The sequence below is a fragment of the Herpailurus yagouaroundi genome, unplaced genomic scaffold (assembly GCF_014898765.1).
Source record: "Herpailurus yagouaroundi ecotype Mexico unplaced genomic scaffold, PumYag 139, whole genome shotgun sequence".
NCBI lineage: Eukaryota > Metazoa > Chordata > Mammalia > Carnivora > Felidae > Herpailurus > Herpailurus yagouaroundi.
The window spans coordinates 34,777,271-34,791,156 of NW_024412394.1; the positions used below are offsets into that span (position 1 = coordinate 34,777,271).

The window sequence follows — 13,886 nt, forward strand, 5'->3', positions numbered from 1 at the left end:
AGGAACAGATTGGAAAGAGGGGACCATTGTTGTTACAATACCTGGATCTGCTGGGAGCCTGAGCCAGCCAGTCGTGAAGGATGGATTCCAGAGCTCTTTGGACAGGAGACAATGACAGGATTGGAGATTTACTGGTTGGAGAAGACGGAGTGAAAGCAGGAGGAATCAGGGTGGTACATCTGGGGGGCTAGTCACACAGAGGCTGGCTTGTGGGAAGATGGTGCGTTGTTGCAATTGTTGAGTTTGCACAGTTACGGTGGGGCCCCTCAGGCAGATGAAGCCCTGGACCTGAAGTCCCAGAGAAAACTCTGGAATGGGAGCAAACTTCGTAGTCATCAGCACAGACATAGATGTTTTGCAGAAGTGTCATCCCAAGGAGAGTATGGGAGTAAAGACAGAAGATGGTCACCACAGAAGTTAAGGCTCACAAACCTGTAGGGAGGTGCAAAAGGAAGAAGGCTCAGGTGAAGACTAATGAGGAAGCCAGACTGAGGGAAACTGGTGTGGGGGGGGCGGCCCCACGGAGGATGGGCTAGCAGACAGTGCCTAGGAGTAGGAGGCCCAGGTCCACTGTGTTCAGTGCTGCTAAGAGGTCAAGATGATAAAGTGTGAGAAAGTCATTTGGAAGTGGCAACCAGGAGGTCATCAGTGACTTTGGGAAAAAAAACAATAATGGCAAAAGGGTTGGAAGCCAGACTGTAAGCAAAACATTTTTTAGAATTATCTATCAGAATCTTTCATTCTAATAAGAACCTAGATAAAATGTCAAGAATTTCTTTGCAACTAGCAAAGACTCATCAACTCTTCTAAAATTGCTCAGATCTGATCAGCAAAGGGAAGACCCATGATGATTTGTCAGAGTCTCTCAAGTGATTATGCAAATCAGGCCTCTCTGGAACCCTGGGTTGGGTGACAAGGTTTTCCAGTTTTCTTGCCCTTGCATTCTTCCTATTCTGAAAGGCAGCTACAGAACCATTCTCTTGACCATCCCCTAGAATGCATTCTCATCTCTGAATCCTTCTTAAATCTCACTCCATCCTTCAGACAAGAACACTCCACAAATAGAGAAGAGGCACATGTTTGCCGTTGTGGGTTTTTGTTAAATCTACAAGCTGTTTAATCATCACCAGTTCTTAATTTTGCTGATAGCATCTCTGCTATTTTAGCAGAGGTGATGAGTCTTTGTTTGCAAGTCACTGTTAAGACATTCTTGTCAGCCAAGTCTCTGGCATGTTACAGTAAAGGACGCTGTTAGAAGAACATTTTAGGGATCATTTAGCACGTATTTTTAAAATCAGCTAATATATTCCCTGGAATATTCTTTTTGTTTGTTTCTGTTTTGAAGATAATTGCTTGTGGCCACATTTCGCTCTGAGGCTGCATTAAACTAGTGTTTTCACTGAAGACACACTTACTTTGCAGCCTCTAATTTCTAACCTTTTATTTGGTTATAATTTAAACTGAAACTCCCATTCATTGCTATGACTAAAAATATTCAAGAGCAATCAACATGTATGGGTACTTTATTTATTTACTTATTCACTTCATATTTTAAAGTTTTTGCAGAATTTTATACTCCTGGGAAAACAAAATTCCCAAATTTAAATACTGGATCAGTGCTCACAAAATCCTAAGAGGAGAGTTAACCATTTGCAGACTTTCGTGAATCTAGAAGTTCTTGCTTGAGTTCTACTATTCTTATCCTCTTTAAAAAAAATAAATAAATAATGAGGGGCGCCTGGGTGGCGCAGTCGGTTAAGCGTCCGACTTCAGCCAGGTCACGATCTCACGGTCCGTGAGTTCGAGCCCCGCGTCAGGATCTGGGCTGATGGCTCAGAGCCTGGAGCCTGTTTCCGATTCTGTGTCTCCCTCTCTCTCTGCCCCTCCCCCGTTCATGCTCTGTCTCTCTCTGTCCCAAAAATAAATAAACGTTGAAAAAAATAAATAAATAAATAAATAAAATGTGTAGGAGAGTCCACCAAATCCTGAATATAAAGCATAATAATAACAAGCATTAGAAAAACAACTCTACATCCAGTGTGGCAGCAGTGTGGCCACAGAACTGGTCCTGTGGCTGATCCCTAAGTCAGCCACATGGGGTACCTGACTACCCCTGCAGTGAGGACATCTGATAGACTGTGTAGAAGTGCTGGTCAGTCCATCCAGGAACTCCTGAGGCTCTTTCCCTGGCTAGTAGCCTGATCTAAGATGAAAGAAGGGTAAAGGAGTTTGGGATATATAATTCTATAACTAATGTTGAAAGGTTTTCAGAGTCTAATGTGTACACAAATGTAAATCTGCATTATTAAATCGTGTTTATGTATTAACAAAGAAGGAACATTAATAAATCATCCAAACAGGTAACACATATGCCTTTAATAAGTGACCCAAAATTTCAGGTTCCACAAACCTAGTTATCGTGGCAAACTTGCTCCATGATCAACATCATCCCCTGACCAATCTCTGAAAGGCAAAAGAGGTTGCTGTGGGGAAGTTTCAGTAATTAGAAGGCCCTGTATCACTTCAAGAATGAGTCCAAGGACTCTTACTTTTAAGGCAGATGGATGCTGTATTTCTTGTGAAGAGTCAGAAGTCACGGGGTAGAATCATCCAAACTGGGAAAGAGAGGGATATGGAATGCATATCAGTACAGTAAGTCAATCCAACTGGTCAACATCAGGTAAGAAAAGGGGTCAGCAGGAGAAACACACATCTATGCCAAAAATATACGATCTGGAAACATAAGGGGCCATTTGTGCGGCCTGGACAAATTCGGTAATATAGGGTGCCTGGGTGGCTCAGTCGGGTAAGTGTCTGACTTCAGCTCAGGTCATGATCTCACTGTTCGTGGGTTCGAGTCTTCCCTCCATCAGGCTCTGTGCAGACAGCTCAGACCTTGGAGACTGGAGCCTGCTTTGGATTCTGTGTCTCCCTCTCTCTCTGCCCCTTCCTCTCTCTCTCTCTCTCTCTCTTTCTCTCTCTCTCTCTCTCAAAAATAAACATTAAAAAAAATTTTTTTAAGAAAATAAAAATTTGGTAATATAATCCCCAGAGGTGGAGGTACAAAGGGTGAAGGACTATCGTGTCCTGAAATTGCTTCCTATCGCTAATACTAATCTGAGTTAGCACTCCTGCTGGCCTGAACCTCCCACCACCTTGCTCTCACACACAGTCTGCCCTACCAGACGCGAAGTGCTCAAGCAGCAAGATTTATTTTCTTCATCACTGTGTGCCTGGCATCCAGCACAGAGCCTGGCATGTGGTGGGCACTCAATAAATGTCTGATAGGTGAGTGACAGAATCCATGAGTGAATTCTTGAATCCCACGCATCAGACACGCTTGTGGCATCGCTCAGGGAAGCGGCCACACTGAGCTCATGTAAAGAGCTTCTGGCTCTGAACAAATGAGGCTCTTGGATCCTGTCAGAGCTCCCGGCCACGGGGGCTGCTGCCTCCACCAGGACTGGAGAGAGAAGAAACTGGAGACAGATAATCACTGGAGCCTCCTTCACCTCTGCCAGCTCCTTTTCAGCAGAGGCAGTGCTCCTCCAGCACCTAGCACACACCCCAGCACGCAGTGGTAGGCGCTCCACGAAACTTACTTAAAGAAAATCAATCAGTCGTCGCCCGGCACTCCCTTTCCCTTCCGAAAAACAAATGGAACTTCTTAACTATTCCTTGTATGAGACTTCAGGCCTCACGCAGGGAGGGGGTCAGGAAACATTCAGGTTCTGATTGGAGGCCTGACGCCAAAGCACACTGACCCTCTGCCTTATGGGTATGACAGGTGTAACAAAGAAGACCTAGCAACACCCACCATCACTTCTTTGCGTGGGGGCAGAGAGCAAGGAAATCTTTCTGCCATCTCCCTCTTCCCACCTCCATTTCAGAGGCTCTGAACCTGAGCTGCACGTTAGAATCCCCTGAAGAGTTTTACAAAATCTCTGAACCACACCCTGGATCAATTACAACGGAGGTGGGACCCAGGCATGGGCGTTTTTTACAGCTCGCGGCCGGTTCCAGTGAGCAGCCAAGCTTGGGAAGTACGGCTGTCCTTACAGTCAATCAAACTGCCTCTTCGGTTCACAGTCGGCTGAGCCCTCTCTGCCCTGCCCGCGCCTTGGCTGCCAGCCGGGCCCTTCCATCTGTTCCGTGGCGGCCGCAGTCACTGCCGCTTGTGTTTCTAATCGTTCTTATCTCTGCATATTTATATGCAATGTTGTTACCCTGATTTAGAGGACTGGAACAAGACTTTTGCAAGATTTTATAACTCATGGCAGCACAACAAATGCACCTACATTTCCTTATAAGTGCACATGTGTTTGTGTGTGTATATATAGATATATTCTACCCAGAGTTTAACTTTGCTTTAGTTATTTCTTCGTGCTCAGAAAATTGTGTGAGCAGACTTCCTTCAGTTTCAACACGAGGTGCCAGTTTATGAAGTTTGTGATGAATCTTTTTCCCCCTCTAGTGGTACTACAGGGCATGTCAGCTTTGCAAGAGGTTTCCTTTTCTCAGACTCCTAGCCAGCTTCTCAGTTCCCGACAGCATCAAAGGAAACCAACTTCAAGGGCTTTTGCTCTTTGCTGCTGCATTAGCTCCAGTGGTGCAATTTACCCTCATGAAAAAAAGAAGCCAGTGAGAGTGTAACTTACTCCTCAGTCTTTTTTTTTTTTTTTTTTTTTTTTTTTTGGTCCTCCAAAAGACCTTCCAACAAGCCCAGTAAGAACAGGCCATTCACTTAGCAGCTTTGAGAACCTACATGCCAGGCACATGTGAGTGAAAAGAGCTGTATCATATGAAAGGATCTTTGTTGTTGTTGTTATTCTGTGTCAAAATATAAAATCTTAATATTAAGACAATAGTACAACATTGTGATTAACAGCTCAGCACTGGAACCAAACTCATTCAAATCCCAATTCCACATTTACTAGCTATCTAACTTCAGGCAAGTTATTAACCTCTCTATGCCTCAGTTTCCTTATCTACAAGTGGAGATGACAATAATACCCTTCTCATAGGGTTATAATTTAAACTACTGCTTGGCATTATTATCTTAATTGTGAAATGTTTCTTAACAGTCCTAATTTTACTCTAGAATGACCTGATTAAACATTCCTTTCTACCAAGCAATATATAAAACATTTTAAACTTCTTTATATGCATGTAGGGTACCACCAAGGTCTTCTGCATCTTTTCCCCAGGCCAGTGCACAGGCTTTTGTTTATTCCTGGCCTGAAGCCATTTCCTCATTGCTCCTGCTCCCCGCATCTCTCTTACCTAGACCATGGGGCAGCAAACTACAGTGGGGAGCCAAAATCCAACCCAATGTTTGTTTTTTGTAAATAAAGTTTTATTAGAACACATCTACACTTAACTTGTTTATGTATTGTCTGTAGTTGCTCTCATGCCACAATGCAAGATGAATGGTTTCAATAGAAACCATACAACCCATAAAGCATAAAATACTTACTATCTGGCCCTTTATAGAAAAAAATTTCTGCCCCTTGTCTACACTTTGAGTAATTCTGGATTTGTGCTCCCTGAAATATGTCTGAAGAACTCCAATTTAATTCTAAGGCATTCTTTCAAGAAGACCTCTACAAGAGCCTGCCTTGCCACAAAACAATGTAAACAACTTTGAGCAACTAGAGTAGCTGATCCCCATTCATTTCTTCAGCAGGCTTTTGTTGAACCTCTAATACTTGCCAGGGATTGTGCAAGACATTAGGGTAAAAACCATAGCCCTAACATTGATAAAGTCCAGTGGGTGAGATACAGTGCCTCAGATTTAGCTACAGGACAGTGCATTTGAGGGCACAAAACAAGACCATCTTTCCCTATAGAGGTGATCAAGAAAGACTTCCTAGAGAAGTCAATGCTTGGGCTGAGTCCAGAACAGTTAGCATTTTAGGTAGAGTACAAAGACAGAATCCTGAGAAATGAGCACTTTGGTGACAAAAACTCCAGGAGGACTGGAGGGCAGGCTTCTTAAAGAGGAATGAATAGAGATGATCATGTGGAGAGAGAAGGTGTGAGGTCCCCATCCATTACCCTCTTCTCTCTTGGGTGGCCCACCCAGTCTCCTTGGTAGAGCTTCTAGACAAACAAACCTCTCATGATCATTAATCCAAATGTTGGATTATCAAGGGGAGAGGAAATAACCCTTGATTCAAGAACGTTATACAGTCTGGGGAAGGAGGCAAATATATAAGCAAATAATTACAGTGCAGTGTGCTAAGTACTAAAGTAGAGGTTGATATGCAAGTGACCAACTACTTTGGAAGAATCACAGAAATTTCCATAAGAGAATTGACTTTAGAGCTGAGTCTTAAAGATATCATATGGGGCGCCTGGATGGCTCAGTCAGTTAAGCATCTGACTTCAGCTCAGGTCATGATCTCATGTTTCATGAGTTCAAGCCCCACATCAGACTCAGTGCTGTCAGCATGGAGCCCACTTCAGATCCTCTGTCCCCTCTCTCTCTCTGCCTCTCTCTTACTCATGCTGTCTCAAAAATAAATAAATATTTTTTTAATTTTTTTGAAGATATCATAGGATTTCAGGAAGAGGAAATAGCATATACAAACAATCGAAGTATATAATTGATTGAATGGTGTTTTGTGGCCCTGCAAGTTTTTGTTGTTGTTGTTGCTGGAACCTGAAGTTCCAAAGGTAAAGTGGAAGGGGATGGGGTGAGAGAAGTCAAGAAAGGCCAGTCCATAAACAGCATTATTATGATATACTAAGGAATTTGATGTTTACTTGACAGGCCATGAAAACCAATGAAGGATCTTAGGAAGGGGGAAAGATGTTCTTACTTTCACTGTGAAAGATTTATTCTTTCAAGGTTACAGTATTGCAAATCAAAAGGAGGGGACAGCTTTGGGAGCTATTAGTACATACTTGGTCTGTCCTTAACAAAGGCAAAATGAATGTCAGCATCCTTCATATAAATTACTGGTTTCCAAAATATGTATGCTATTAAACATTCCCTCCACATTTATAAAACATATTGCCCGATTTTGAATTTTCATATCTCACCTTAGACCTCTTCAATGTTTTCACTTTCAACCTACAACAAAGATGGTTAAGAAAATCTATTTGTTGTCCAGGGGTGCACAGCTGGCTCAATCAGTGGAGCATGTGACTCTTGATCTCAGGGTTGTGGGTTTGAGCCCCATGTTGGGTGTATAGATTACTTAAAAAATCAAATAAAATAGGGGCACCTGTGTGACTTGTTTGAGCATCTGACTCTTGATTTAGGCTCAGGTTATGGTCCCAAGCTCATGAGATCAAGCCCCACATGGAGCCCCACATGGAGCCCCATGTCAAGCTCCATGCTGAATGTAGAGCCTGCTTGTGATTCTCTCTCTCTCCCCCTCTGGCCCTCTCCCTTGCACATGTGGTCTCTCTCTCTCTAAAATAAAAATTAATTAATTAATTAATTAATTAAAATTGTTAAAAGAAAATCTATTTGTTTCTATAATAGAAAGCCTAATCCTTAATAGGTACAATGGTTTTGTCACACTCACTGATGCCCTAGTAAATGCTTAGCAGTCCTAGACGGGAGGTTGATTGTCTTCTGTAGTGTTTCAGTAGGGCCACATGATGCTTATGCAAAGCTGAGTCAATGTTAAAGTTCTTAATAGGCTACACATTGTATCATTCCTTGGGGGAATCGCTTTCCCTCCAATGCTTTACTTACAGATTTGCCTAGTTTCATGTTTAGGAATTAAAAATTGGATTAATAATATTATTTCAATTATTTGAAAAGGAGGGATATATGCAGGGATGGACTGGAGCCAGCTTGTACTGACTTTCAGGAGCTGATTGTTCCATTTTTAGGAATTTTGCTGGTTGTTAAATACAGTCATTATGAAAAAGTAAACTGTATAAACTCACAATAAAATAAATTATATTAAAAACAAAAGCAATACACATTCAACACTCACTACTTCCTAATCATTTTACAACATATTACTCTCTCTGTTCTTGAGTTATACACATTTATTGTGTCTCTGTGGTGTAAATACGATTAATGATATAATATTGTACATCTCTTCCCAATTTCTTATTCAAATGATGTCACATTGATAGCTCGAAGTGAAGTATGGTAGGAGTATTTATACCACGGAAATGGGCAAATAGTACAAATCCAAATTATAAATATTGATCAAAATTATTAACAATGAATTTTCTTTTAATCTGACTAGCTTATAAATGGTAAATTATGTAAATAAAATGATCTATGATCTGCTTAAAATATGACTAAGGGCTAGAGTGTAACACTGTCTGTTGAATACTTTCAAATTGTTCTTCTGTTAAAATATTTGTGAAAGGTAAAGAGAAAAGCAACATTCAACTCTGAGACAAATTACCATAGAGAATTCACACAACTCCCTACAAAAAACAAGGGCAGGCTCCCATTAGGACAAAACAGATCATTCAGTTTGGAGACATGTGGGTCCACCGCTGGGCAGCCATGCCACAGGCCACAAATGCCTGAGCTACAGTCAGTGGGAACACACTAACTCATGCCAAAGCTTGTCCCTCTGCGTGTAGGGTGGTTTCTACCACTATAGCCAAGAAAAATTGCCAAAGATCCCAGCCAACCTTTTCAACATCTCCAGAATTTATGCCATGGGAAACCAGGAGGTGATATAAAGGTGAGAACAGACAGCTCTGGGTGGAATCCTGGCTTTGCCTCATACTGGTTGCTTGTGTAGGGACAAGTCTTTGAATCTCAGTTTCCCTAAATACGAAAGGGAAATAAGAATATCTTTTCTTTTTATTTTTTTAATGTTTATTTATTTATTTCTGAGAGACAAAGAGAGAGCAGTAGAGGGGCAGAGAGAGAGAGAGAGAGAGAGAGAGAGAGAGGGAATCCCAAGCAGGCTCAATGCTGTCAGCAAAGAACCTGATGCAGGGCTGGAACCCACGAAGCTGTGAGATCATGACCTGAGCCAAAGTCAAGAGTCAGAGGCTTAACCAACTGAGCCACCCAGGCACCCAGGGAAATTAAATAAAAATATCTTTTTTTTTTATTTTATTTTTTAAAATTTACATCCAAATTAGTTAGCATATAGTGCAACAATGATTTCAGGAGTAGATTCCTCAGTGCCCCTTACCCATTTAGCCCATCCCCCTCCCACAATCCCTCCAGTAACCCTGTTTATTCTCCATATTTATGAGTCTCTTATGTTTTGCCCCCCTCCCTGTTTTTATATTATTTTTGTTTCCCTTCCCTTATGTTCATCTGTTTTGTCTCTTAAAGTCCTCATATGAGTGAAGTCATATGATATTTGTCTTTCTCATACTGACTAATTTCACTTAGCATGATACCCTCCAGTTCCATCCACATAGCTGCAAATGGCAAGATTTCATTCTTTTTGATTGCTGAGTAATACTCCATTTTATATATATACCACATCTTCTTTATCCATTCATCCATCGATGGACATTTGGGCTCTGTCCATACTTTGGCTATTGTTGATGGTGCTACTATAAACACTGGGGTGCCTGTGTCCCTTCAAAACAGCACGCCTGTATCCCTTGGATAAATACCTAGTAGTGCAATTGCTGGGTCATAGGGTAGTTCTATTGTTACCTTTTTGAGGAACCTCCATACTATTTTCCAGAGTGGCTGCACCAGCTTGCATTCCCAGGGAAATAAAAATATCTTAAGTGCTCTTGAAGACAAGACATCTAAAGTACTTCACATAACAAGCGGTAGTGTTATTGAAAACACAAACAACAACACCTAAAAACCACCTAGGTTGTGTAAGAATGATTTTTCCCTTCTTCCCACCCACCCAGGTGCCATTAGCTACTCTGACATTAAGTAAAGAAGTGTCTGGGCTTTGGCTTAGCTTTTCTTTCAGTTTTATCCTTAATATTAATCCTTAATATTAGCCAGATTCACAGATATTTTCTTTTTCTCTTTCTTTCCTTTCTTCTCTTATTCAACAAATATTTCTTTCTACTGTGTATCAGGAGCTGTGCAAAGCTCTGAGAACACAATGCTGAAGAAAAATGGTAGTAGTAACAGTCATAGTAGAAGTACTGGTAGTAACAATAGCTAACACTTATTGACCACTGACCATTGTGTAAAAGAGACCCAGCCCTGCTTTCATGTAGCTGACAATTTAGTGTGGGGAAACAGGTATTTTAAAAATAATTACGGCCAAAAATTTCAGAGAGTACATATTTCACTATTTTTTCTCCATTTTTTAATATAGGAGACTGAACCCCAACCAAATTTGGTTAAAAAAAAAAAAAAGAACTAAATCTAAATACTAAGAGGTTAAATTAAAAAAGATTTCCTTGGGCCACCTGGGTGGCCCAGCCGGTTAAGCATCCATCTTCGGCTCAGGTCATGATCTCACAGCTTGTGAGTTCAAGCCACACATCAGGCCCTGTGCTGACAGCTCAGAGCCTGGAGCCTGCTTGGGATTCTGTGTCCCCCTCTCTCTCTGCCCCTCCCCCACTCACGCTCTGTCTCTCTCTCCCTCAAAAATAAACATTTAAAAAAATAAACAAAATTAAAAAAATGAAAACAAAAAATATTTCCTTTACTTTCCTGTGAATAACTTTGCTTACATATTTTTGCAAATAAAAACAGACCAAAAAACCCTGAATAAAAAAGAGCTTGTTGGAGAAAATGTGGTAGAGAGAGGGAGAAAGAATATTATGATAAATGATTCCAGAATAATTAGTGTGCAATTAATTTGAAGTTAATAATACAATTACAAGAAAGAGTTTGGGCTTTTTAACCAGTAAAACAATTTGGATTCCTTGCAATCAGCTATCAGGGTAGGTAATGAGTATTTTCTGTTTAAATCCTACATTTATTCCCAATCTTCCCACTTTCCACCGGGGGACAACAAATTTTGGTTTGCAGAGCCTAATTGACTAATTCCCAGCCTGGGATCCATGAGTGTGATAACGGGAGTCTATGAGCCATTTAATGGTTGAAAAAACACTGGCAGGCTTAACATTTACCTGCAATAAGGCTGCACAGACTCATTAAAATGTTATGCTTCTTTGATTTCTTTGGGAATAATATCAAGTTATTGCAGTAACTGGTTATCTTAGGCAACTTGGCTATTATGGCATCATGGGATTTATTGATGAAACATTGTTTTAAAACAAAGGTCCATGTTGGGGGAAGCACTGTAATAAAAGAGATCTCTGGTTCTGAAATCTTAGATCTCCAAGCTCAGTGGATGTGTGTTATGTCTGAAACAAAAGGAACGTGGCTGCCTAATGGAGCAGCATTCTGCAAAAGTAATTTATGAAACAGAATTTTCAAAAATGTCTATACAAAGGTACATTTCTCTAGAGAGAATAAGAGAGTTTTGCAGACGCATCTGCATCTGAAATTTCATATAGGTACACAAAAGACCATTTTAACAACTTTATATTTTTTAAGGAATGCAGTGTGTTATTTCTTAGACTTCCGAGGATCACATAGGAAAGGCAGGATTGCATTTTAACTTTGATTTTAATTTGAGGTTTCAGTGAACACTGGAAAGGTATAACACTTAGTATTAAGTCTCTTTTTGTGTGTTTTTCTACTCTCAATGTGTGCATCCCATGAGATATTCTTAAATTGCCTACTATAATCTTGGACTTTTATGTTGCATTTCTGGAGGAGCCTAAAATAATTTGATGCATGACTTTTTTTTCCCCAGAGTTTCTCATGTTTACTAGCAAGCTATTTGGGTAACTTCTTTTAGCAAAGTTATGGAGATTAATATGGAATATGTTGCTTTTACAGGATTATGAAATTTCATGTTGCAAAACGGAAGTTTAAGGAAACATTACGCCCATATGATGTAAAAGATGTCATTGAACAATATTCTGCTGGTCATCTAGACATGTTGTGTAGAATTAAAAGTCTCCAAACACGGTAAGCAATAGAAATGAGATTTGTTGTGAAGGAATAGGGATAAAAACTATCTGAGAAGAACTTTTTGTAGAGAAAACTCTTGAATCTCATATTTCTAATTCATTTTCATGGATAACTGCACCTTTTCTTTTAACATAGATTTTTATTGAAGGCTGTAAATCAGGCATTAAAAGCCTCCAACGACAGTATACAGTATCTCAGTTTCCTCATCTGTACAAATGGGACTCATGTTAGTGCTTGCTTCATAGGGTTGTCATGAGGATTGAATGAATTAATACACATTAACTAAATGCTCAATAAATGTTAATGGCTGTTGCTGATGTCATTTGAATAATTGCTGCTATTGTTGTTTTGTTATTCTCTAAATCCTAACCATCCTTCAAGAATAAGTAGTCTTTCTCCTTCATTAAACTTGACCTGACTATCTGGCCCACAAAACCAGACCTTTCCCTTCTCTGACCTCCTACAGCATTGAGAACTACTACAGAGCATAGAAACACTCATAATCTCGGTATACTGTGCTAGAGAATTGGGACTGAAAAACAAGGGGTTGGTTCCCATGTTGTTTCCTGGAGGCAAGTTTATTCCTCTTGTTCATGACTAAGACTGGGCCTTTCTCTTCTTTAGTGTCCTGTACAGTGCTAGGTACACACTATGTCTCCGGTGAGCATCTTAGTGAGTGATTAAAAGAAATGAGTTCAATATGTTCCTCCAACCACATTTGATTGTGTTATCTTGAAGCCAGAATGTTCAGTCAACTCAGTTTTTTAAGAGTCTTGCTTCACTCTCAGGCACAAATTACTGGTGTTTGTGTTTGAAGAGTTCTTAAAACACAAGGAGAGAGTCTTAAACATTTGTTTTTATCCCACAGCACACTTAGCCCAGTGGGATATAATGCGCCCTTACTAAAACGCCTGTTCATCAATTATAGGAATCATAATCTGTTCATTCATTCATTCACTCATTCATTCATCCAGCAGACAATTATTGAGTCCTGAATGTGTGCCAGGCACTGTGGACATTCAGAGATTAATAAAATAATGACTTAGTCCTTGCAGAGCTTGCAGTATAATAGATTAGATATGACAGAAGGTAGGCACTGCCTGTATTTCTAGGCAGACAAAGCAAACAGGAATGTTGAGTCAGTACTCCTGATAATTCAGTTCTAACACACACACAAAAGAAGACAATAATCCCCATTTCAGTTGATCAAGTCTCCTTGGAAATTGTTTTAATTCATTCTGTAGTCATGTTACAATCTCTGCCTGTGTGGCCATGGTCTTCCAAGTCCTTTAATAGTACTATCTGTGGCTCCAAGCATTTTTATAAAGTTGAAATGCTACAGAATTTGTAGAACTAATCTTTACATTTCCAGCTCATGCAGTGTATATTCCCCAACAAGAATTCCAAAAGATGGAGGTGATCACTTTCTTATCTGCCTATCTCTCACATATAAGATGTACTAAATAATCTGTTCTATTAACATGAAATAATCATAAGTATGATTTTGTCATTTTTTCAGCAAATTCAGGAAATGCCTGGTCAGAGATGGAAACAGACAAGTTATCTTGTAGTTTAGGACAATTTTGCCTCCAGAAGATAGCCCATAAGTGACTTCATCACCGACCGGAGTAATGAAAAAATTAATCTCATGTGTAATTCTCATGTTAAGAAAATAAGCACATCAACTGGAACAAGATCATTTTTATTTCATCTTACATAAATTAAAGATAATCATCTTTAATTTTTCTTTTCAAAACACTTCATTCTGGCCTAGGGCAATCTCCACCTTCAGCATTTATAATCAGATCTCCTCTTTCCTTGATAGTGTCGACCAAATTCTTGGAAAAGGGCAAATCACATCAGATAAAAAGAGCCGAGAGAAAATAACAGCAGAACATGAGACCACTGATGATCTCAGTATGCTCGGCCGTGTGGTCAAGGTTGAAAAACAGGTACGGTTCAACTA

The 13,886-nt window shown here is 40.1% G+C and overlaps 1 protein-coding gene across 5 annotated transcripts in view; it reads left to right on the top strand.

Annotated features, from left to right (window-relative positions):
- KCNQ5 (potassium voltage-gated channel subfamily Q member 5) overlaps window positions 1-13,886 on the top strand; it is a 539,817-nt gene that overhangs the window by 520,282 nt on the left and 5,649 nt on the right. For all 5 annotated transcript variants that reach the window (XM_040473946.1, XM_040473947.1, XM_040473948.1 and 2 more), the window contains 2 exons: window positions 11,786-11,917; window positions 13,746-13,872. In XM_040473946.1, the coding sequence (XP_040329880.1) occupies window positions 11,786-11,917; window positions 13,746-13,872 (259 nt within the window). The remainder of the gene's footprint in view (window positions 1-11,785; window positions 11,918-13,745; window positions 13,873-13,886) is intronic.